The following is a 25,893-nucleotide window of genomic DNA, read 5'->3' as shown; positions in this document are numbered from 1 at the left end:
TTGATATCTTTTGATTGAATGAATATTTTTAAAAAGTTTTTTCACAGTGATGGTGTTCAAAGATTGAAGAATCACTCCTGTGAAAATGGTAATTATACCACATTTCTACAAGAAGTTGATTTTTTTCTTCTTCATTTTTCATTTTCATTTTCATTTTTCTCTATTTTTCAAATTTTTTTGTTTGGTAATATTCCACTCACAAATATCTTTTCAACGAGCAAAAAATCGCAACTTCATTCAAATTCTATCACAAGTTACAGCCATTTTTTGTCTCAGCTGCAAATTATTTTGAGACAGACTTTATTTAGAAATTCTCTTCATTTAAAAAGTTGAAAAATGTTAAAAAAATTGTGATAAAAGCTGCAATAAAGAATTGAATATGATGTATGTATAAAAAGCTGAAAAATGTTAAAAAGTTGAGATAATTGGTGTAATAAAAATTGATGTATGTATAAAAGGGTTTTAAAAAATGTATGAAAAATGCTATAGTTAGTCCGGTGGGACTCCTTTAAAGTTTTTTAGAAGAAATTTATTTATATGACGGCATTTGGATATTAATTCCAAGCGTTTATTAATTAAGTCAAGTTCTGACATCATAATGTGATATTTTTCTGTCAGGCACAAATTACATTGTTTTGAGCCATTAATGTAAGGACGGGCGTGGTCAATGATTTCCCATTTCAAATCAGGGGAAATATCTTTCAACTCGAGGTCCAAAACATAGTTCGAGAGTTCGGTTGATTTTTTCTTGTCTTCGTTTCTAAACGTATGTTTGTGGCTATACCAACGTTGCTTGAAAGAATTGGCCGTTAAACCATGAACATATAAACGACTGGACATCTATCTTTTATTGTCTCTTTGAAGCGAGCTTCGTTGCCGCCTGTATTTCAAAATTGGTATGAAAAATCCGACAATATTCCGTCATAATTCTATTTCTTTGAATTATTTAGGTAAAAAGATTGATAGAGCTTAAACATTACTCCTAATGTACAAAAAAATTATTTTCGAATTTTTTTACAAGTTTGTAATTTATTTTATCAACATTTTCAACTCCGAAATGCAGAATTTCAACTGCGTGTATACTTTTGAATCCCTTTTGTCACTCCAATATTTTTTTTTATGACTTGAAAAAAATAGCTTGCCAAAGTTGAGAGCCTGTGTAATAAGAATATCGAAATTAGAATGTGACACTCTCTAAAATTATTAGACACTTTTAAGTCCAAATTTAGAAATATTAGTCGGAGTTTTGACAAGCTGACGATGATTTTGCCTCTGTTATCTTTGTTATGATATAGATAAAAGACTTAAGAAGAGTAGAACAACAGAGACTTTTGTCGAAGTTTTGACGTTGTTAGTAAGGTATTCCCAAGTGGTATATCATCAAAATCTATTGTTTCATTTTATGCTTTTAACGAGGCGGCAACGAAGCTAGCAGCCCTTTCTACAAAAAGACAAAGGAGATGGATGTCCAGTCGTTTATATGTTCATGGTTAAACCGATGACTTGACTTAATTAATAAACGCTCGGAATCCAAATGCCGTCATATAAATAAATTTCTTCTAAAAAACTTTAAAGCAGTCCCACCGGACTAACTATAGCATTTTTCATACATTTTTTACAACCCTTTTATACATACATCAATTTTTATTACACCAATTATCTCAAGTTTTTAACATTTTTCAGGTTTTTATACATACATCAATTATTTTTTATTGCAGCAATTATCACAATTTTTTTAACATTTTTCAACTTTTTAAATGAAGAAAATTTCTAAATAGGTTCATTTTATTTTGTACATTTGAAAAGTGCAGTAGCACGAAACTCGGAGTAGTGTACTCTTTTAATTTTTGTGATGAAAGATATCTTTTAATATTTTAAAAGAAATGTATCATGTTTTTAGCTGCAATGATCCATTGTTTCAATTAGTTTGTTACAAACTATAACTACATAACAATTTCAAAAACAAAAATTTTTGTTTCATACGGAAAAAACAAGTTCCGGCTTCAAAAATCAGTTTTATTGACAATTGAATCATGCTTGATGATGGGCATTGTTATCAATAATATTCTTTGTGCGAAAAAACAACGAGATATAAACGGCGATTTCCGGCATATTTCCTGCATTTTCGGCCTAAAATTTTTTTTTTCGAAAATCGGTCTCCGTCACATTTTGGACATTATCATTTTGCATCATTGTGCAATAAATCAGAAAAATCTAAAGAGCCAATCCTTAAAAAAGCTTGCACCAGACGGACGGAAGGACACAGACTAAAGGACCTCTGGGGTAGGTCCAAAAAGGTGAAAAAACTAACGCGTTTTGCTTATTAGAGTTTTTGGATTGGATAGCTGTAGCTCTGTACACAAGGAAGGGCTTGCTTGTTTTCCAAATAAGTTACTTGAAATTCTTTGACCTTGAGATTAATTAATTGACCTTGTAAAATTACAGTAAAATTGTATCCAGTGCACTTTACCCTCGTAGATTTCCAATACAATGAGGTGGGGATCACGATCAATATCGGAACAGGAGAAGTAGGGTAAGAGATTCATAGAGTGGTGTTAAAAATAAATGGTAGTTTTTCGGATTGTTCACCTAATGTACACGCCAACTAAAATCCTGGATGATAAGAATGTTGTTTTATAAAGATATGTACTGTACCTGGTTGAAACAAATCCGACTGAAGAGTTTCACCAACCTCCATTTCCAGTATAAAACGAAATTCGTTACCATGCTCCAGAAATAAATCATTCACCACTAAAAAAGTGTTGCTCGTATCATCTTGAATCTGTGTGAAAGCTTTTTCTTCATCGTTCTCTCCCTTGCATCTGATTTTCAAACACGATACATCTACCATCTTTTCTCGGGTAGAGAGCACGCATTTTGTTGTGCTTACATACTTCAGAATGAGTAAGCTATGGAATATAAGAAACAAACACGAATTAAAACTCATCCCCGGAAAACGATTCAAACCTAAAATAGTAGAGTAGACTAGTAAGAGAATTTAAGATGTATAACCTACACTCGATTACCTTTTTCTAGTGCGCTCCTCTTCCTTTTCTTTCTCTAGAAAAGAAAACAATTGTCAATTCTAGGTTTCTGCTTTGAAATTTGGATAATGTTAATGAAAGTTCTTTTCATATTAGTTGTAAGCAAAATTACAGATGCAAAAAAAAATTAATAGACATTGAGTGAGATTGCGATGTTGCGATTGTTTGAAAAATTCTCGTGTGTGGAATATTTTCAAGCAAAACGTTTTTGAAAAAAACTATAATAGGTTCCTAGAGTCCCGTGGCATCTCTTATAGTACTAAACCAAACTTATTCCATTCGAAAGTAATACGTAATATAAATAAAATAATTTTTTAATGACCAAAAATGTGATGCCCAGCCCAACTGTGAGATGGGAAACGAGGGCAAGAAAAGTCGCTGATCTTCAAAAGTTAAATAAATGAAAATGAATGATATCTGAAAGAGCAAGAACTTCTGAGGGAATATTGTATCACAAAAGCTCCCTTACTCAAACATACAAAGAAATATGACCGTTTTATGACTGATGACCGGCTTCTCCTTACAGAAGATGTCGGTCCTGGTAGAATCACGGTATCATTAACATTCTTATTTCACTGAATTTTCAATCTTAGGGGATCATAATTTTGAAACATTTTCAAAAAATTTTCATCTTATCAAAAAGTACACTGATTGACTATAAAATACGTCAAAAATAGCAATTACCAATAGCCTTTTTTTTTAATGTCAACCAACCAAGACATCCAAAGCCATATCCTTTGATTGAAAAAATTATTTCTTCACAGTGAGGATCCGTTGGGATTGAAGATTCATTGGTAGAAAAAAGGAGATGATTTTATTCTTTTTCATTACTATCATTTTGGTTATTATCCGACGCGTGTAAATAGCGACATTTGATTGGCTTCTTTGCTGTCCAGACTTTTGAATAAAAAAACTACCAAAAAACCAATTATGTTTGAAAACGAGAAATATTTTAACGATGAACGGATAATAAGCCATTTATTTGGACGCAGTCTCATCCAATATGAAAAATATTGGCCTACGAGAAAAGATATTGGACTCGGCGATTGGACTCGGCGAAGCCTCGGCCAATATCTTTGTCTTTGTCCAATAACTGCTTAATATTTTTCCAAAACATTTACATATCCCAATATCCCACTCACAATTCACTGACCTTTATATACCATGGACAAAGTTTCTCAATACTGGCCAAGCAAAATGTTTGATCGAAGTTTTTTTTGAAAAGTGGTACCCTAATGGCGGCACTACTCAATAGCGGTGTAAATGCATCGAGAGCGCTAGATCTACTTTCCCTCGAAAACTTTTGATGATGTAGCGCCGTTAGTTTAACACTACAATGGCTTCTTTACGGGTACCAACTCAAAAAAACTTCGATCAAAGATGGCGGATATAGCTTTGTTCAGGTATATATAAAAGTCAGTGTCATGATTGTATTTTCAACTAGTATGAAGTCGCAATCTAATTCAAGCTCTATTAAATGCTATTTACATTTGTAACCTGACAGCTGATTTGAGAATTCAATTCAAAATGAAGGTAGAGGTTACCGGGAGAAGAGGTAAACGTCTATAAATGATAAATATGATTGTAATTTCTTTAAAGTCAGAAATTCTCGCGGTCGGAATTTCGCGAGTCCGGCCATTCGCGAAAACTCGTTTTTCACGAGAAATTAATTTGGCGAATCCATGACTTAATGAAATATGAGATTTTGTTTCGCTAATAATAAGGATGAAGTAAAATTCTTCCTGGTTTCTCTTATTTCTGACATTAAAGTAATGATAAAACAACAAAACAATAGTCTTCCTCGATCGAGCTTTGAAATTTGTTATTCGATTGATTAAATAATTCATTTTCATTCTTTCACGGAGCTAAAGTCTGACATGGGAAAGAAACTTTGGTTTACTTGGTAATGAAAACATTGCACTCCAAATAAAATATTGCAAACAAAAGCTTTCACAACGTTACAAACGGAAAAAAGGGTTTAAACATGTTTTAAACAATTACTAATCATACCTAGCTGAGATTCTTTCTCTAGTTTGGATATACGCTTTTCATGGTCACGTAGACGCTCCTCGTGGTCTTGGAGAGTTTTCTTGATCGATTTTCTTTCTTCTTCTGTTAAGCTGAACTCCTTCAAAAGTTGATTAATCAATGCGATGCCTTCACTTTCTTCTATTCGGAAGCATAGTTTGGAATCATCGTCGATGATTTGATCAATCTTGTCTTCAATATCTTCCACCTCCTCCACTATCTTCTGATGTGAAGATTTCTTCAAAACATGAATAATCGTCTTCATCGCAAGATGGATCTTTTTCACGAATTGATCCAAATTTTGCAAACCCCTGAAATCACCAAGATTCAATTCTTTCTGCTGTAAAAATTTCTCACAGTCCATTTCTGTCAAATGGAACAAATTACGACATTTCAATAAAACACCAAGGCTTGACAAAATATTGATTCCAAGACAAAGGTTCCAGCTAGGAATTTCACTGAGTTTCAAAACCCTTCCATTGAATCCAAAGAAGTAACATTCGGAAAATTTTTCAAATGAACCAGAACTGCATTTGACACAAATATTGCAAGTATCACAACAGATTTTACCACAATGATTTTTATCGGTGTCACAATTCCCACATTTGTTCTGGTCGTGTCCATCACAGGTGGAGCAGCACTTGGTAAGCTGACATCGCGTGCACGTTTTTTCTCTTCTTTCGGGAAGGAAATCTGTTTCCGTCATGATCTTCAGCAAGATGTATGAATCAAGCTCCTTAGGATTGATTTGATCTTTGACTTCATTTTTCTTTCGTTTGTTCTTGTCAGGATTTTTGAAAATCTTTTTAGCAGTATCGTTGATGGTACCTTTGAAGATCTTTTCTATCTTTGAATTGAAACATGTTTTGAGTCGTTTAGCGAATCCCTGGCTTGGATTTCCATTGGTATCGGCGAACCTTTTTGATATTTGTTCAGCTAACAAAGCTATCAACGGTTGTGACTCTTTGTTTATCTTATAGATGGTGATCAGCAAATCTCCACCCTTCATCGCTCCTATGGAAAAGACATAAAATTACACAAAAATAATTTTAAAATGTATTAATTTTAGAGTGTACTCAACTTCGAGCACAGCCGAAAGGCTACATAGCTAAGGTAATGGTGAACTTTTCAATTTTTGATAAGGATTTAAAGTGATTAAAACACAATAATGAAATAAAAATGACTTCATGACGATATTTCACCTAAAAATGTTAATTTTAAATTAAGTTTTCTTAGTTTAAGTCTCTGTACTTGAACTTATTGTTTTCCATTTTTTTTAGAATATCAAATAATACCGTCAACATATGCTCTAACTTGGGACGATTGGTCGAAACATGGGACTGTTGATATCTGGCCTGCATTTTCACTTACTTACTGCGGACAACGAGTTTGTTTTCCACCAAGTTTATCAACCATACTTTCTGTCATAGCATGTCACGATAACTTTCACTGATAGCGCGCCCTTTTTAACTTTTCTGTTTTCATTCAAAATGACCGGATGCCGATTGGAGAATTAGAGAACGCCCGCCGCCTTACCGCCTGATGGGATTAACAAATAACGAGTAATGCAACTTGTCGCGCCAGTGACGACATTTGCGTGTGTTCCACTACGGATTTTTCATATTTTGATTTAAAAGCCTACTCGGTGCGAAAAAGAAATTTTGATACCCCTTTCATTAACTCAAATCAAATGACTTTGGAGGCCCGGTGAAAATAAGATAATTACGAGCACTTAAATTTCTGGAAAGAAAGAACTCAAAAAACTTTGAAAAAGCCTTGAAGCCTTCTGATTTCAGCTATATAGTTATTCATTTTTTAAGGTACTTGCATTTAAAGTTGAAGTAAAAGACTCCGTTCTTTGCTGTTATTTCACTCCAACGGGCTACCTTCTAAAACCTATACCTATAAAGTTTGAGTTTTCAATTTATGAGATTATAGAAAGTTGGTAGGTTGACGTTGAAAAAGTGGACAACTTTCGCGCTAGAAAAAGATTAAGCCATTTTAGAGTGATGAGGTATCACATTGCTTTCAATTTATATGAAGACGATAATGTCTTTTTGGAAATGAAAAAATGAATGAATTTCTTTTTAAAAATGATGTAGAATTGAATTACAATACAACCATTCCCGTTTTCTACATGTCAATACGCGAAGTTCTAGATCCCCTCGCAAAGTTTAGGTCCCCCACTTTTCAGAATTTATCAGGTCCCAGTTTATTAATCAATAATTCTTCAGCTTACAGAACCCTCACAAAGAGGATTAAAATATCATCAGAACTGTCATTTAATGACAACCACTATTATTATTACTTTGACAGTACTACTTTTGCAAAAGAAATGTGAACGATACAGGGGGGGTGAAGCAGTTAGTACAAGACATCATGCCGGTTAGTACCGTGGTGGTGTGCCATATGAATTGGATAAAATCACTTAGTACTCAGGTGTACTAACTGCAAAAAAGGGTGGTCCCCTGCTAAAAATTTGCCAAATTTTGGTACTAACTGTGTAAAAAATAGGATTTTGTGAGACAATTTAAAAAAAAAAGACCATATTTTACCAAAAAAATCTTTTGGGAAGTAGATTTTTTTTTCAAATTTTCGAAATTTTTTTTTTAAATCTTAAAAACAATTTGCTGGTTGCAATAGAAATTTGATTTTCTAAAATGTTGTTTTTTCCTATTGAAAGCTATGGAAAATTGAATCATTTTTAAGATATTAAATTTTATTTGATTTGATTTTATTGAATTTATGAAGGTCAAAAGCCTTTTTCAAGGCTAAATTCAGTTAGTACTAACTGTACTAAGTGTACCAAGGTGGTGGTGTTACTAACTTCTTCCGAGAAAGCAGTTAGTAGGCATGATGTCTTGTACTAACTGCTCCACCCCCCCCCCCCCTGAACGATAAGTAGTCTGTTGAAGGCAGCTTAGGCTAAAATCTTTTAAAAGTAACTCTAAGTTCTTGAATTGTTTTACAAATTTTTAGCAAGAATCAAGATCAAAGATACTGTACAAGATAGTTCTATACAAAGAACTTAAGTTCAGGTCCCTGGACTTTAGTATAAAACCTTTTGTCACCCCTAGACATAAGCCCCCCCCCTTACTCAAAAGAAGTGAGACAGCTCCCACTCTGTGAAACAGGTGTAAAATAAGTGGTTCTTTCTCACTGTAAAAGTCGGTATGTAAAGGCTCAAAGATTTCGAGACATTACAAGACCACAGGGAAAGTATTAGACTGATTACGATCCAACAATTGACTTTCTGCATTCAGATATAGAATGAATGATATTATTGAGGTCTTGGCAAATTAGCTTGGACCAGCTGTGTGTGAGATCGGAGGTATCTCTTCAATATTTAAAACTTTATTGATTCCATTCCACTCTATACTTAAATTTGAATGTTTTACGAATGATACCAATCGTCATAATCTGTTGGCAGTAAACTAGCTGTGAAATACCGCTAACCAAAGACAACTTATTACTTTGTTGCAAAACTATACCTAAGAACGAAAACTCTCGAAATCTCTCATCTATTTACTATGAATATTAAAACAACCCTTACACGATCAATAACCATGGTTTGTTACAACAACTTTGTTGATCATCAGCGGAACAGTTGAACTGAATTCTGGTCCAACCTCAAATCTGAAATATCCATGCGGTGAATGGAAGATGGCTGTTTTTTCTGGAGCTTTCATTGCTTGTAATTACTGTGACCACTGGTTCCATCTAAAATATACGAATGTCATGAGACGGAAGAAAGGCTAGAATGGCCTTGTCGAGATTGTGCCCTTAAAGACATTTCAAATAGCGTATTTGACAGCTCAATACCATCCAGCAGCTCAACATGCAGCAATTACAACAACTAAACGTCTCCGAGCCCCTGTATACCATTTCCTAAGCATATAGAATAAACATCTTTCACGTAAGGAATTACCTTCACAATAAAGATATTGACATTTACATCGGCACAGAATCTCATCTCTCCAGCAACAAAAGGAATTACTTCCTAAAAACGATATGGATTCTCATCAAGATCGATTATGATCGAGGGATGTAATCAAAATATTAGAAAACTTTGATTGTTGAGGAACTAGCGATAATAAGCAAATTCACAGCATCTTCCACCTAAAATTACAGATGATCAAAGGTATTTCTAGTGTCATAAAAACTAAATCCACATTGCGCATGTGGTGCTTTTAATCTTTCTGATATTGATTGCGAATCCGAAATTGAATGTGAGAACTATTGAAACATTTGACCAATCATTGTAAACTTTACAACGCGAAAAAGTAAAACCTTTCTTTAATATAGCCTGCAAAAGAGCCTTCAGACTTAAGAAACAAAGATACCTTGTCTACCGGTGAACGAAACTAGATATAGAATGGTCTAAATTTCAACAGGCGCTGAAAAGAATGCAATGAAAACTTGCACCAGAAAGCTTACCATGATTATGTCAAAGATAATAGTTGGTGGTTTAAACAAAAGTAACAGTAAATATTGTTATTATTATGTAAACCTTTGTTATGTCAAAACGAACTGATATTTGTGGTGTGGCACCGTTAGTTGATAGTCAAAATATTTCACACACAGATGGGAAAGATCTCACTGAACTACTTTTGATGACTAAATCACTAGAGTATTATCCAAAGATAATGATACTACCCAAATCCTAATGGACCGTTTTGTGCTTAAATTGATTAGCTTGTGGTGTCATAACCAAAAACGGAATTATCAGGCTTCTAAAGGATTTGAACTTTCCGAAGCCGGTGAACCAGTTTACAGACAACCTTTAATAATTTTCAATGCATCATTGAAACATGGCAGATTATCTCTAAAGATTGGAAACGTGCAACAATCACTCCCCAAAGGTGGAAATAAGAACGGCTCAAAAGCCGAAAATTATCGTCCTGTCAGTCCTGTCAGTATAGTGTGGTCGTGTTACAAAAATACAGGCTGTTTGTAGGAAAAAATAATATCTAGCTGAAACTTTCTCCAAACCTTCTCTATAGGATGCTTATGCCTAAGGAAAAAATCCCCTAAAATCCCACTGGTCGAACATCCCTTTTTTGGGCAATTTCTTTTTTCCCCAGGCAAAACCTTAAAGGGCGAATTTTTTTGAAAATTTCAAACTCATTTTCAGACAATATCATGTATACCATTCGAAAGCTCTGAAGAAACTATATAGAGGACTTTTAAACGGATATAGCCGCTTTCATTACCTAACTCGAGATAATTCACGCAGAAGATGGTCAATTTTAGACCAAAATGTGGCAAAAAGTGGAACTTGCGCATGAAACATCTCTATCTATATCTTTTTCCGGTATATTTCTGGACCCAACGACCAGAAAAATTTCTTGTTTGAAAACTCGGCTCTATTTTATTTTAAGAATCATTTTGCTTCATTGTGCAAAAATCTGTTGATTCCCGTTTTAGGCCGGTCTTCGGCTGTTTCAGCAATTTCAAAATGATCCAACGAAAGTTAATTCACTGAATAGCCAATGAATAGAGTCAGCGAAAGTCGATTCACTGTATAGCCAATAAATAGAGTAAACGAAAGTCGATTCACTGGATAGCCAATGAATAGAGTCAACGAAAGTCGATTCACTGTATAGCCAATGAATAGAGTCAACGAAAGTCGTTTCACTGGATAGCCAATGAATAGAGTCAACGAAAGTCGATTCACTGGATAGCCAATGAATAGAGTTATGAAGTCAGCCTAGATACTCTTTGAAAGCCTTATGAAAAAAAAATCAAAAATTAAGATGCGACATGATATTAAATCTAGTAAAAAGTTTGTTGATTTAAAAATCCATCCAAAGAGGAAACTTTGTTGTAATGTAAAATTCGAACCAATAGTAGGGGGAAATTTGTTCGTTTTTTTTAGGTCGCTCGATTGTTCTGGTCAAAGCACTTGTTATATATTTTTTTAATACTAAGGGGTAGGGGAATCAAAATAACTTAGGTTCCAATTATTTTTCGGACACTTTGGTGTGATTTTCGGACAAATATGACGGTCTCAGGTTAAAAATCATAGGGTCAAAAATTAATGAAAATTTTATCTTGAGAAAACGAAGACCTGTTGAATATTTTTGGAAAGCTCTCAAAAAATTAATATTAGAGATATATTGCGAGTATAAGTGATTTGAGTACCTATCTCGAGATATTGAGCTTCAAAAAGCGCAAAAACTGGACAAAACTGGACAAAACAGCTGTTTCTGGCTGAAAAATACTGAGATATGGTCAGTTCTAGTGAGGTCAGTGCGATAATTTAGTTTCAAACACTTGACGACACTGGAATGGTCTCAATCTTTTTCTGGTGTGAAAGCCCGTGAAAGTTGTCCATCAGGTAGCCCCAATCACAAATGTCGACGTAACCCCATGTTAGTACTAGTAAAAAATTAACTTTGATTGCTGCAACTTGTTTTTAATAGTTGTTTGGTCTATTGCATAACTAGTTACTTCAAACTTCAGTGGATGCAGGTAAAACAAGAGAGAAATCAGCCCGAGAGGTACTAACTTTGTGAGGTGACGGGTATGTCCGAGCGAACAATTGAAAGTCAACCCTTAGAGAGAAAAATTGGAGATTTTGGGACCCTTAGAGAGAGTTTTCCCAAAATGAGAGAGAAATATTGAAATTTTTGGGACCTTTAGAGAAACTTTTTCTAAATTTTTTTTGTCGATTTTCACTCGTTTTTTGTCCAAATTTTTGAAAATCCCAACTTACTTTACTAAGTAGCTTTTTCATGGTTTTTGTACCCCTTTGAGAAACTTATAAGGGTTTGAAAAAGGCTTGGGTGAGTTATCACCGTTTTTCTATATGCTGGCCTTATTGAAAAAACGTCTTTATGACATGTTTTTTTTTACATATTTTATAACGTCAACATCAGTTTTTAGCTGATATTTTGAGATAGGGTTATTTTAAATTTTTTGGCTCAGCACTTTTCATGACTTCGTAGAAACGGTGGAAAGCGGTTTGCAACATGCAAAATATGTTTTGGACTTACCTTAACTCACCTGAGGGGACCCTTATGGCCGCACATAACCAGCACTAATTTTGCCTACGTACTCCCTTCCAGACGAAGATATTACACAACCCTCTCGGGTGAGTCAGGGCGTATCTAGATTTTTTTTTCGAAAAATGCAATTTTTTGCTGACGTCATCAAATTTTCCGAAAATTTTTTTTTCAAAAGTTACATTTCAGATAGATGCATCTTTGGTTCAAATTTGGGAAAGATTGGACATGTATCATAGGATCCACCAAAAAAAAGTGCTAAAAAAGCCAGGTACCTGGAAGTATTCTTAAATTTAGGGGGTACCTGATATGTTTGGGGGTACCTGCATTTTCATTAGTGGGGGGGGGCTGTTGTTTTTCTATGAAGTCATCACCCTTGAATTCCTTGAAACACCCTTGAAAAGTCAATATTATTTTGGGGACCCTTGAAATGCAAGATTTATACCCTTGAAACACTTGAAATGCCAAATTTTGTGGCCATTTTCAGCCATTTTAGCTTTCAGAAATACAAAATTTTTCTCATTGCATGGGATACAAACATCGCAGTGACTTAAAAATGAGAAAACATACTTTTGGAACCCCTGAGACTCAAGGGGATATTCCACGCTCATTCTTAGGGGGCTTATCTTTTAACCTGTTAAGTGCCACTGGAATTATATGAGATTGGCAGGTCTGGGTGATAGAATGCGTGGTTGTAAAATTATCAATTATCAATTATCAGCCAATTTAAGGGCCCTCCTTTACACAAAAATTTAAAATTCAACCTTTCTCCTTTTGTCGACAGATTTCCTTGGAATCTTTGAAAACTAGCAAAGATCAACTAAAAACCCTAGAAACCCTTGAAAGTTTGTGGTATATAAAAATATCATGAAACCCTGGAAAATTATAGTCAAAAATGACACCCTTAAATTTGTTGAAAAAGAAGTGCTTGCCGCCATGGAAGTATTTTCCCAGGAATGAAAAAAGAGCAAAATATCCCTTTTTGTATTTTTAACAATAAAAAAATTTAAAAGGGGGTAACTCAAAGTTGGGGGGTTGCTTTAGAATTCTAAAAAATTTGGAGGTACCAAAATGATTGGGGGTACCTATATTCTTTGGGGGTACCTGAACCTTGGAGGACCCTATGTGTATATTTAATATTATAGCGATTATACGATTCATGACGTTGCCAAATTCGATCAGTTTTTGACATCATGATTACAATTTCTTTTATTATAGATTTTTGGGATGATATTTGATTAGGTCACAACCTAAAACATAAACTTCAAGGTATAGAGGTACTTTGGAGCCCTAAGTGGATCTCTGAATCTGGCTGCTATTGGTTTCAAAAACTTAGGGTAAACTGTTAGGTTTTTGAGAATTGCCCTAACGCAGGGAAAAAATCTTAGTTTCTTGTCTGATTATACAAATATATAAACATAATCAGCTAACGTGCTTGATAAATTTTTCAGATTTTAGGAATTTAGGAGAATTTGTTGAATTTTAGGAGGATTTTAGGAGTTTTGACTTATTTTAGGAGTTTTAGGAGGAGTGGGATCCCTGCCCTAAGTCACTTAAGCTGCCGGCACACCGGGCACGCAAAGTCCGGTGTCAGATGAGGATACTTTTTAACACTAGACAATCTCAACACCGAGACTTGAGCGTATTATTTTTAAAACTAGCAATTAGCTTTCGCTATGATGCTCCCGATGACAGGCATTTGACAGTGATTGATTGAAATTCAGAAAAGGCGAAATGCCGTGTTTATTTTTGTCAGAAATACAGTGATATTGCAAAGTATTCAATTTTTCTCAGCCATAGCTTGCACTAAACATGTCCCCTTTAATAGATACCTTGTAAAATAAAGCTTGAATTACAAAGCTTTTCATGTTTTATAGGCAGAGTCTTGGAATAATCTTCAGGAAATATTTAGAATGACTTTCTTCTCAAAAGCATTTTCTTTGAAACAACAATAACAAAAATAAAATAACAAACATATCAAAACAAGAATTTATAATTTCCAAGACTATATTTTGACAATGATATAATTTTCAGCTAAGTTGTTTTCTATATCGTAATGTAATATTGTTTTGTAAAGAATACAGTGGATACAGAAGCATTGATTCAAAATACAACCAAACAACAGGAACATAACATGAATATCCTTCAGGAATTTCTCCAACAAAAGGAGTGTTAATTTCAAGTTTGTGAACCGTCAACTGCTCTAAAATGGGATTATTTGAGATAACATGGGACATACTGCTTTCTGGTCAGCTTTTTCTCTCTATCGTCACATCCTCTTCAACAACAAACAACAACAACATGTTTCTTGGACAGTACAAAAAAGATGATTTTGTGGAGGTTCGGTTAAAATGGTTGCTGTTTTGGTGTCCCATTGCACAAACATTGCACAGCTCCATTAAAAACGCAATTCATTTTCAACATTTTGAAGTCAAAACTCTCTTGTCATTAAAATGTTATGTTAAAATGAAGTTTGATGATTGGTTGAACAACTGCTATCCTTGTGCAAACTCAGCGTATTTGAAGCATCGATTCAACGACCTCGTAAAAACATATAATGTCAATCTGGCTTTAAAGCAGTTGACGGTATAAACATCCAACGTGTAAAACTACTTTAATGGTTAATATGGTATTTGTCATGGTGAATGAACGAAGGCTGGAAGGCAAAACCATAAAGCTGAAATAGGAATAGAGAAGAAGAAACTGTCAATAGATAATTTGTAATAAATATCCAGGTGATGTCAATCAGACTGTTTGATGACCGTGAAAAAGGGTAATCACTGGAGGGAAACTGGAATCGCCTCCAAATAGTAGAGCTTTCTGGTAATAAAATTTGAAAAAATTCAAAAGTCAAAAACATTTTTTAATTTACATTTTAGCTTAGACAAAGTGCAGACCAAGAAAGGTCTGCAGTTTGGAGGCAATGTAAAGTTTCCCTCAGATGATGCAAATTACCCTTTTTCACGGGTACCAATCTAATCTAAAATTATCAAACGATAGGTGTTAGATTACCGCAACCAAATCGAACAGTCACGAAACTAAAAGATTCTGGTAAAGTTGAATTATGTTTGAACGACCCTGCCGATTCCCCGGACTCCAGGGATTTTCTTGTTGCGTGTCTGAGGATTTTAACATTACTTTTTGAGACTTAACCTGGACTGAACTGCGAGACGTACTTAAACAATTCATCATCATCATCATCTTTCGACTTACGTCGGAAAATTTGCGTAGCCTTCCTTCCACAATACCCGATCTTGCATGACTGTCTTTATTTCCTCAATCTCGAGACCTGTTTCCCTCTTCAGAGTATCCAGGAAGGTTAACTTCCTTAATCTTACTAGACCCGTTGGTGACCAGAAAAGAAGTCTGGATATTATTTCTTCTTTTGCTCGAAAACAGTGGCCTGCGAACTGAAGTCTTCTATTGGTGAGTATGCGCGAGATGCGTGGTAGATTATTGTATATTTGATTGAGGTTCGGATGGTTCGCCCAGTTTAAATTTTGAACCTTTTTGAGGAGGTTTGTGTAACACCCGTCTATACTTTTTTCCATGGCTCTCGTCATTGTCCAGGTCTCCGACCCATAAAGGAGAATAGGTTCGATTAAGGTTTTGAAGGTTTGTACCTTAATCTTATTATCTAGATTAGACTTCCAAATTTTGTTTAGTTTGTTGCAGGCCCTCCACGCGAGAGATTTTCTAATATTAAAGTCTTGTTCGGAATCATTAATGTGGGAGCCAAGGTATTTAAAATCATTTACTCTTTTGATATTGACACTGTTCAGCGATTATAGAGTACGGACGGAGTCAGAAGTGGGCGATCACTCATGGATAGAAATATTTCTTTCGTTCGACAGGGTCGTCTTCGATCAGGTTCATTAAGGCGGTCATCGAAAAAATGCTCTGTTCGCGTCGCAACGGGTGTTAAAAATGCATGCAGGCGGTCAAAAACATTCCCGGGTTTTTTTTAATCACGCCAGTAACTCAGGGGCGGGTGGTAACGCGAGCAAAACAATTTTTCGATGGTCGTCAGAGCAATTGAGAAAAAAGCTATATATACTTTAATAAAAGAACAAATTGCTTTTCCCAGATTTTTTTCCGCATCTCCGCACCGGAAAATTTGATGCAGGCGGGTGACGCGAATAGAACAATTTTTCGATGACCGCCTAACCAAACACCTATAGTTTGATTCTGTTTGTGTTTGATAAAATTTGATAGTTCAATTACGAAAATTTGGATCAATTGAATTCAATTGACATCGCCTGGAGATAAACAGAAGGTTCGTTAATGGTGGTATGCAAAGTTTTTCCCAATTTCTGTTAATAATTACACTAAAGTAAAGTAACAGTAAAGTAACAGACAACAACAAGGATACAAAGCAAAAAGAAATTCTTTAAAATAATTTTCAATCATAGCTACATCCTATCTGAAACATTTAGAACATTGCTTTTGATAAAATAGTATTATACTTACTATCAAAGTTGCAGAACAGCCTGTGGGATTATACCTTCTACTTTCTGAAACCAACTGGTACCAAGTTGCTTCGTTGCTTTTTGGTGTATTCCAAGCTATGACTTTGGAGCGCCAAAAACGCAAAATATCTGTTCGCGCGGTCGAGCTAGCTTAAAAGCTCACCACACTGCAATCTTTTAGATGCTGCGGTCACTAGGTTACATCGTCCCGTTTTCTTGAACAATTTTTTGCCAGCTCGATCCCCAAGGCCTCGTGAAGCAACATAGGCTCCCTTCGGGAGCAACAAACGTGTCCGGTGTCCAGAAGTTGAAAAATTAACACTGGACTAACACCGGAAGAAAGGTTTTTGGTGTGGCTAAGGGATACTCTTTGGCACCAGACAAAACACTGTCCAGTGTGTCGGCAGGGTCATGACATTACCTATAAATAAGTTTTGCTCAAATTGGCTCGCTAAAATTCTTCCGAATAGCATGCAATATTGCTGCAAATCTCCCCGAGTCCTGTGCCCTATAAAGTATTAGCTCAAGTAGTAGGGTTTTATTTCTGTATATATGCGGAACTAAATCAATAGGTCATCGCATTCTCCCAGCCAAACTACTATGTGAAGGTAATCTCTTCTGACGTAAAATTGACATTTTTTCAACCACCCCTGTATTCTTCCCTGTGTTAAAAGTTGCTCATCTACTCACCGTGGCCCACCAGTATAAATTTGTTTAGTGATAATATCTTTTACAACACAGATGTTACCTAGGGACAAAAATTATCTCATTTGTACTGGATGGGGGAGTCATGATGGAATATTTTGTTATTCAATAGAATGCAATCTCCTAAAAACGGCTATTTGGGAGAGAACGCTGGAAGGTTTCATTATCTTATGCATATATATGTTTGCATGTCCAACTATATTCGCGATATTTCGCGAGGTTTGGGTCGCAGAGCAGCATAGGCATTTCATCCTTATTAGGACTGTCAGTACTGCATACTGCACCCTATCTCATGCCATAAAACTAATTGCGGTGCAGACTGAAAGAAAAAGTGGACATAGTGAAGATATGTAATAACTGTCATTGTAGAAAAAAAAGTATTGATATATAAATAACTCAAACTGATAAAAAAAAACACAAAAAGTGAAGAATATTTTTGTTAATTATATGTATATTTATGATTTTTTTGGTATTTTCAATTTTTAAATCATTCCAAAACAGAGGGAATTTAGCAAAAAGTAAAAGGGAATTTAAACAGTAGTATTTGAAAGAAAAACCTAATCCAAATGAAGGTTGAAAGACGAAAAAGTAGCAATAGTGGAGATACAATGCATTGCAAAAATTTCTGACAAACACACTTCCGTACAATCATTCATACAAGCTCGTCAGAATACATTTCTTTTTTAACAACTTGACCTTTTTCTTTCCATACTTTGACACCCCCGTCGTATTAAACCAACGCCTAGAACCATCTATTTATGGGGAGAGCCAACATTCCACATCTAAAAGAAACACTTGTCACAAAAGTAAACTCCTTCTGTGAAAACTTCAAAGGTATCGTTGAATCAACTATGAATGATATTCCATCAAAATTAAGCTCGCCTCGTTTCATCCAACCTTGGTTCAGCAGGATTTGCAACCGGTTACTAAAAAGAACAAAGAGACTTTACAGGAGAGCTAAACGAACTGGAATGTGCACCGATTGGGACAAATACAAAACAACTTTTAAAGACTACAAGAAAGAATGCAAGGCTGCTCATGACCAATTCTTACAAGAAAGTGCTCAATAATGAATCTAACCCCAAAAAGTTTTGTTCATATATAAAAAGCAAACGGCAAGACAGCATTTTCAATATCAGCGCTAAAGGACAACAAGGGGATTTTTATTATTGACTATTCAAGTAACGCTAATATTCTTAATCAGTAATACTATAGTGCATTCTCAGCACCCGACAATAACAACCCAAAAATTGACACACCAGAGATCAAAGATACAATGTCCGACATAACAATTTCTTCTAACGGCATCAAATCTCTTCTAAACAAACTGCAACCAAATAAAGCCCCTGGTCCAGACAACATTTCTTCACGATTCATGAAAAGGTTTGCTGAGAAACTAACACATGCTTTAAAACTCATATTCTTAAGTTCACTCGAAAAAGGAAAACTTCCAAAAGACTGGCTTCTTCATGCAAATGTATCACCAATCTACAAAGGTGGAAACAAAGACCGTTGCTCACCAGAGAGCTATCGGCCAGTCTCACTAACGAGTATCTCATGTAAAATATTAAAACACATTATATATATAGAAACATCATTAAACATCTGAACAAACATAATGCCATCACTGAGGTCCAACACGGTTTTAGAGAGAAAAGGTCATGCGAATCCCAAATTCTTATCAGTGTCAACGATTTTGCCAAAGCTCTCAACAACAGGGATCAGATGGACACAATATTATTAGATTTCAGCAAACCTTTTGACAAAGTTGATCATCGAAAACTTTGTCTCAAACTCTCCCACTGCGGTATCAAGGGTAAATCCCTCAATTAGATCCAATCATTCCTATCAGGACGAACCCAACAAGTTATCTTGAATGGCAAATAATCAGAGAAATGCAACGTTACCTCAGGAGTCTCACAAGAAACCGTCTTAGGACCTCTACTGTTCCTAGTCTACATCAACGACATGCCATCAGCTGTTCTCTCCTTGCTTCGACTATTCGCAGACGACGCCTACCTATATCGAATTATCAAATCAATCCACGATGCCCTCATCATTCAGCAAGATCTTAACAGTCTCCAAGTATGGAAAAAGATTTTAACATGGAACTTCACCCCAAAAAATGCAAGGTCTTGTCTTGACACTTACAAACAAAACAAAACCCTTGAAAACATCATACAGTATTCAAAATGAAACCCTCGTGAAAGTTGATTCTGCAAAATATCTTGGAGTTGAGATCCATAAAAAAATAAAATGGAATATTCATGTGGCTAACATATGTAAAACGTCAAATCAAATCATCAACTTCCTACAGAAAAACCTCCGAGGCTGCAACAGAACAATCAAATCCCAGGCATACAAGATCTACGTCAAACCCATTCTTAATTATGTTTCCTCCGTTTGGAATCCACTCAACAACAAAAGCCTCACTAAACACCTGGAGCAAGTCCAACGAAAAACTACTCGTTTCGTCTACTCAAACTGGTCCTGGAAATCCAGCCGCACAAATGATCAACGATTTTGGCTGGGAATCCCTTGAAATTTGTCGTAAGAAAAACAATTTCCTCATGCTCCACAAAATCGTTAATGAAAAAATTGCCCTACCAAACGACTTCTTGCCCAAACGAGCAGGAATAAACAACAAATTCCAACAAGTGTGTGGCAGAGTCCTGGTGTATTCCAACTATTTTGTCCTTACCACCATTGACTGGTGGAACGAACTTCCGAATGAAGTGACCGTGGGTGATAACTTGACAGCATTTTGTGATGAACTTCTAAACCATATTTAAATCTCGTTTATCCTAACTATGCATTTTTAGAGCTATAGCCTTTCCATGAATCCTTAATTTCAAAAATCCCTAAGTCTTAGCACCTTATCCTACAGTTAGTCACACTAGGAAATCAAGCTTTCAGAAAAAACAACATCAGTCATCTACAGGATGTATTTGGAACAACAAGGATGAGAGTTACCTGAATCGAGTTCAAGTTCCCAAGACAATTAATTAAAACTTGTAAACTTAAAATGGTATGTGTATCAATCAACCAAATTTTGTCTTTCAGCGCTTCGATTTTTAAGGCCTTGTTTATACGCTAAAGTAAAAGTAATTCTGCACATGTAAAGGGGTCAGTTTTTGAGGTCCGGCAAAATTTCAGGGAAATAGCCTATCCGGCAGTGCCCAGATCTAGGTGGGTTCCGTCTCCCCCATAGATCTTTTTCTTGGGAAGTTGATCTTCAAATTAGTTTTCAAGGTTGGCTTGGCTCAAATTTTACATGTATGGCTCACATTTTAGGCAATTTCTCATTGTTTTTGAAAATGTTAATTTCATTAAAAAGCCCTGGGTTATTTTTTCATGAATCACTTTGGCAGTATAGACCTAACTCTTCATACAAAAATTACGGGAAACGCATGTTTGGACTTTGTACCCTATGCTGCACGCAAGTACTTAAGCCGAAGTCCCGCAAAGGCGGGACAAAAATCAGTTTTTTGAAGTTTGAAAAAAACGCCACATACTGTAGAAGATCTTTCAAGCAGTCAGGGAAATCCCTCAATTGCGGTAGTAATTTTTTACTGCAATTGCGGTATAAACTTCACTTTTACATTTTTCTTAAACCGCAATTGCAGTATGTTCAAGAAACAGAATTCAAGATTCAAGAAGAAAACAGGCAATTTTTGTATATAATTCATCATTTCTTTTTAACGCAAATACTTTTTCCATAGATCGGATTCTTTTAATAAAGAAAAGCTTTCTTCTCATACGATTTTTGACAGTCAATGTTTGTTTACCTTTGTCGACCAGCACTATATGTAGCCGTTATAAGCCTTTTCAGGCTAACTACAAATGAAAACTACTGCAATTGCAGTATACCGCAATTGAGGGATTTCCCTGACTGTCAAATTCAGTATGTGTAAAGAGCAGTAAAAAATACAACTTTTCTATTTTTCCATTTTTTTGCAAAAGTTCTAGGAATGAAAATAAAGGGATAATGATAATACACCGTCTAACAGTGTCGACTGTGCATGCGTATGAACAATTTTCCATTGTTTTGACTATGGCAACCACAGGAAACTTCACTCTCCCCCGTAAAAAATGGTAGGTGTTGTGCGCAGATTTGTAATACTTGCGCAAATTTGTAATACTTTCTGAACAGATTTGTAATACCTGTGCAGATTTGTAATAAAATTTGTGCAAATTTGTAATACTTGAGCTGCGCAGAAATGTAATACTTCTCTGCGCAGATTTGTAATTTGGAATTTAGATTTTTATTTCGAGGGTATACGTTTCCCACGAAGAAAAGTTTCGAAAAAAAGACTTAGAAAATAATCAGAAAATCACACAAAGGTTGTAGATCTTTTGTATGAACATTAACTTTATAAGAAACGAATCAATATATTTTAATCTAATAAAAATTGGCTTTTGGCAGTTGGTTCTTTCAATACAAACATGGGATTGGGAATAATTTTAATATTTTCATTTTTCTTATAAGTATCAACTTTATAAGAAACTACAGTAATCAATATCTTTTGATCTAAAGGAAATTAGTTTCTTATAAAAGCAGTGCTTATAAAAAATAAATATTTCCATGTTATTCTTCGTACCTTGTTTACTTCAAAATAAACAATTACCGACAAGAAATAATTTTAATTCTACGAGTTATTGATTAGTTTTTTATAAAAGCAGTTCTTATAAAAAATTATGTCCGCGCTATTCTCATAAACAATTTCTATATTACCAGATAAATTTCTTATAAAAGCACTGCTTAGAAAAGAAATATTAATTGATTATTTATTCGATGTGCTCAATAATCACAACTTTATTTGGGTATTGTTTTCTAAGTCTTTTTTAATGCATTTTGTTCGCAGAATAGAACTTGGTTACCAATATAAATATCAATTCCAAATTACAAATCTGCGCAGAGAAGTATTACATTTCTGCGCAGCTCAAGTATTACAAATTTGCGCAAAGTTTATTACAAAACTGCGCAGAAAGTATTACAAACCTGTGCAGAAAGTATTACAAATCTGCGCAGCAAGTATTACAAATCTGCGCACAACAGTAGGTAAACATCCAGTTCTCATAAGAAAACCCAGCAGAGAAATGATAGGTAAAGAACTCCTTTTAATCATAGCTTCTTTTCCTCTAAATTAATTTTTGTGACATTTTCAGGAGAGATACATAAAATTGTCATTAATATCATGTTTAAATATCTAAAACATTCTCTTTAAAGGAAGGAAAAAAATTGGCACAAAAATTACGGGACGCATGTTTGGACTTTGTATATACCCTAAGCTGCACTCAAGCACTTAAGCCAAAGTCCCGCAAAGGCCGGACAAAAATCAGTTTTTTGAAGTTTGCAAAAAAACGCCACATAGAAGACCTTTCAAATTCAGTATGTGAATAGAGCAGTAAAAAATACTACTTTTCTATTTTTCCTTTTTTTTGCAAAAGTTCTAGGAATGAAAATAAAGGGATACTGATAATTGAATACTATCCATTGATGACCCGCGGCACTATCGTAAAGCTAGAATCGCTTCGCGTACTCTTCGCTTGAGAAAATGATTGACAGATTGAAGTTTTTCACCCGCGCAGGAGTTCGCAGAGCGTTCTCTGCTCAATCCTCGGACCGTGCTAAAAATGGTAGACTGAACTGTGATAGATCATTTCGATGGAAGTTGTTAGAATGTTCACAAGTTTAAATTTTGTGGGGCTGAATTTGGAAGATTTTTGTAACACCACCATGAAATTCCCTTCTTTCGAATCAATCGAAAAGTATATGCAATCGAAGCTAATCAAAACTAATCGAACGTCAATCGAACACCAATCGAACGATAATCGAATCCAATCAAAAAAAAGATGTGAAATTCGATTGGCGTTCGATCAATTCGGCTTACTGAAAATCAATTATTCGATTGGCTTCAATTAAATGCGATTGATTCGATAATCGAATTTTTCTATTGACATCCCCTGGTGTTATTAGATGCTAGTTTAGAGCTTTAGGTCTACACTGCCTTAATTTTAATAAAACTTTTAGATACTGTATTGACAATATTTATTTTAAATTTTAGATTTTATATGTGGCGATTATGGGCTCGTGCCTTATTCTTGATATGCGTAAGTCATTTTTCTAGCGGAAACACCCTAAAAAGCCGGGATTTGACCTCTCTGCTCTGAATCTGTTACTAAAAATATAGAAACACAGAGGTCAAAAACCGGCTTTTTTGGGTGCTTCCGTTAAAAAATATGACGTCATCTTGACTTATGCATATCAAGAATACCACTTAATAAATAGATAGATAGATCACTATTTATTTACCTTATTTATATTCTTTTGTTTTGTAGATAATATTTGTGAGAATGTTTTGTGTAAAACCTCCTGTAAATTACCTATCGAATATAAATAATATATATCACTAGAACTAAAACTAGAACTTACCATTTTAAAGAAATCCATAATTTCCTATGTTATTGTTTGTTGACCTGGACCAGGGAGTCCACTGATTACAATATTCTGCAGTTAGCAGTGGCAGTGATGTATTTTTGATTTTGTAAGTAAAATATTACACCATCTTGATTTTGAATTCCGAGAAAAACGCATTGCATTTACGCCACATCCTCTATTTAAAAAATGTGACATCACGGAAGGAAAAGGGGCTCCCCGCAAACGGAGACGTGGTAAGGTTCTAATTTGGCTAGATCATGACCAACTGAGGACTCCTTCTAGACGATCCAAAGATATAAGCCTTTAAAGTTTGAACTTGCGATTTTCTTTAAAATACTTTTTAAAAAATGACCGTGGTCATTGCGTGGTGGTACTAATGGTTAACTTCAATATTGTCTGTACACAAACCACCCAGTATATACGGCTTATTTCCAAATTTATCGCCGTCTACTCCCGGGGGGTGGGGGGGGGTACATAGGCAAATAGAGGGTACAGTATGTGCCGCCCTTTAGGGTACCTTTTTTGGACTTCCATAAAGTCCCGCTAAGAGTCGGGAAAATCAAAAAAACAAATTTTAGTCCCACTAAGGGTCAGAATAACTAGTGTATATGTATAAGAATTGCGAAGCGATCCAGGCAAGTCACTCGATTCGCAAGTTGCAAGCAAAATATTTACAGGGTCACACACTAGAAATTGCAAGTTAAAATAGATTCATAATCAATTCGTAAATGTAAACCCTGCGAAACCCCAACAACTGCTCAGGTTCAGGAAGAACAAGCCTCTTTAGAACAAACACTTCAGGTGTACAAACTTACGACGTTTACTTACGGATTTGAAGAAAATGATGATTTCTTTCATGAATCGTTGTGAAAAGTTCAATGATCATTTGTCCACCCTGAGCCTTGAGTATTTTTATTTCTTAGTTTTTGTTTTAGTCTCGTTTTACTTCCGGTTTCGAACTCCTTGCGTTCAAAATCGAACTTTCGAATCTTTCTAATTTTAAATTTCGAACGTTCGAAAAAAAAATAACATTCGAAAACTTTTTTCCTATATAAACACCCCTGTGTCATAGACCCACTGGAAAACTTGGCAAAAATTTCGACCTCTCTAGCCTCTTCAAAAGGTCTTCCTTGCAAAGAGCCCTGAGAATCAAAAAAAGTTAAACAAACTTTAAATATCACTGGTTTATTGAGACAGGGATGTGAAATACAGAGGATTTCAAGACTAGAATTTAATAGAAATAAGTTGACTTATGTATTTTCAAAATTCAATAACCATATTAATTAGGAATATTGTATCATTGCATCGTAAATTCTGAAAAATTTAACAAAGTTCTAAAATTTATCTAAACTATCAGCGTTGTAAAATCCTGAGATAAAAATAAAGAAAAACCAGATAAAAAAACTGAGATATAGAAAGTATTCTTCAACGATTCTACTAAGTAAAAACTCTAAATCTTACTGGCTGTGATTTTTTTCAAAGATGGGAAACTCTTATCTTAAGTTTGCTGGAGGCAAGTACTTGGCAGTCTTTTACCCTCTTACTCGAGTTGTTGACAAACAGGAGCAAATTCTTCACATAAAAAGTAAAAAATCTGTGACTTTTTTCTAGGCTGTAGCACAGGAATTCAAAACAATTAAAATGCATCCATAAACATATTGTCATGTTTTGTCGTTGTATTTCGACATTATACAAGCCATTAATAACCATTACCAGCAATATAATCCTTTATAATACAGTCACATGTCAATGTTCTATATCTCTGACCATCGATGCATATTCATAAAAAACAAACAACCAAAGATCCCACGTCATCGAGGGTTGGCCAGGCCAAAATTTCATAAACAACGACAAACAAACATTTCTCCTTCCACTGAATAAGTGGAGGAATAAATTCTTCCAGGTTAGCCATATCCAAAAGCGCAGAATATTTTTGTTCCCATCAATTCAAAACATACAAAAAGTCCAGTGATGCTCACTTAAACATACTACCAAGATTCAATCTAAACCAAAAGGAATGGCTTTCCCACCATACGTATACAGTTCATTTCTTCAGCTTAGATCCTCTTCTTGCAATGAAGCGACAACTCTGTTGAGCCTTGCCTGTCGATGAAAGAATAAAAATTCCATCTTCTTTCTTCTCATTCCGCAAGTTCCTTTTCATCAAGCACCATCTCTTTTCAAAACAATAAATGTTT

At 35.0% G+C, this 25,893-nt stretch overlaps 1 protein-coding gene across 2 annotated transcripts in view; it reads right to left on the bottom strand.

Moving 5' to 3' along the window:
• The window catches only part of LOC136810207 (uncharacterized), a 30,646-nt gene extending 6,697 nt beyond the window's left edge, over positions 1–23,949 (bottom strand). Inside the window, exons 1-4 of one of the 2 annotated variants that reach the window (XM_067066814.1) lie at positions 23,690–23,949; positions 5,055–6,086; positions 3,027–3,060; positions 2,656–2,909 (exon numbers count right to left, since the gene is read on the bottom strand). In XM_067066814.1, the coding sequence (XP_066922915.1) occupies positions 2,656–2,909; positions 3,027–3,060; positions 5,055–6,081 (1,315 nt within the window). In that variant the 5' untranslated portion in view covers positions 6,082–6,086; positions 23,690–23,949. Of the gene's footprint in view, positions 1–2,655; positions 2,910–3,026; positions 3,061–5,054; positions 6,087–8,625; positions 8,691–23,689 lie in introns of those variants that run through there. The other variant, XM_067066875.1, reaches the window with a different exon arrangement.
• Positions 23,950–25,893: the final 1,944 nt, after the last annotated feature.

Source organism: Clytia hemisphaerica, unplaced genomic scaffold (assembly GCF_902728285.1).
Source record: "Clytia hemisphaerica strain Z4C2 unplaced genomic scaffold, Clytia hemisphaerica genome assembly, whole genome shotgun sequence".
NCBI classification, from domain to species: domain Eukaryota; kingdom Metazoa; phylum Cnidaria; class Hydrozoa; order Leptothecata; family Clytiidae; genus Clytia; species Clytia hemisphaerica.
This window is presented reverse-complemented; position numbering and strand designations above follow the sequence as displayed.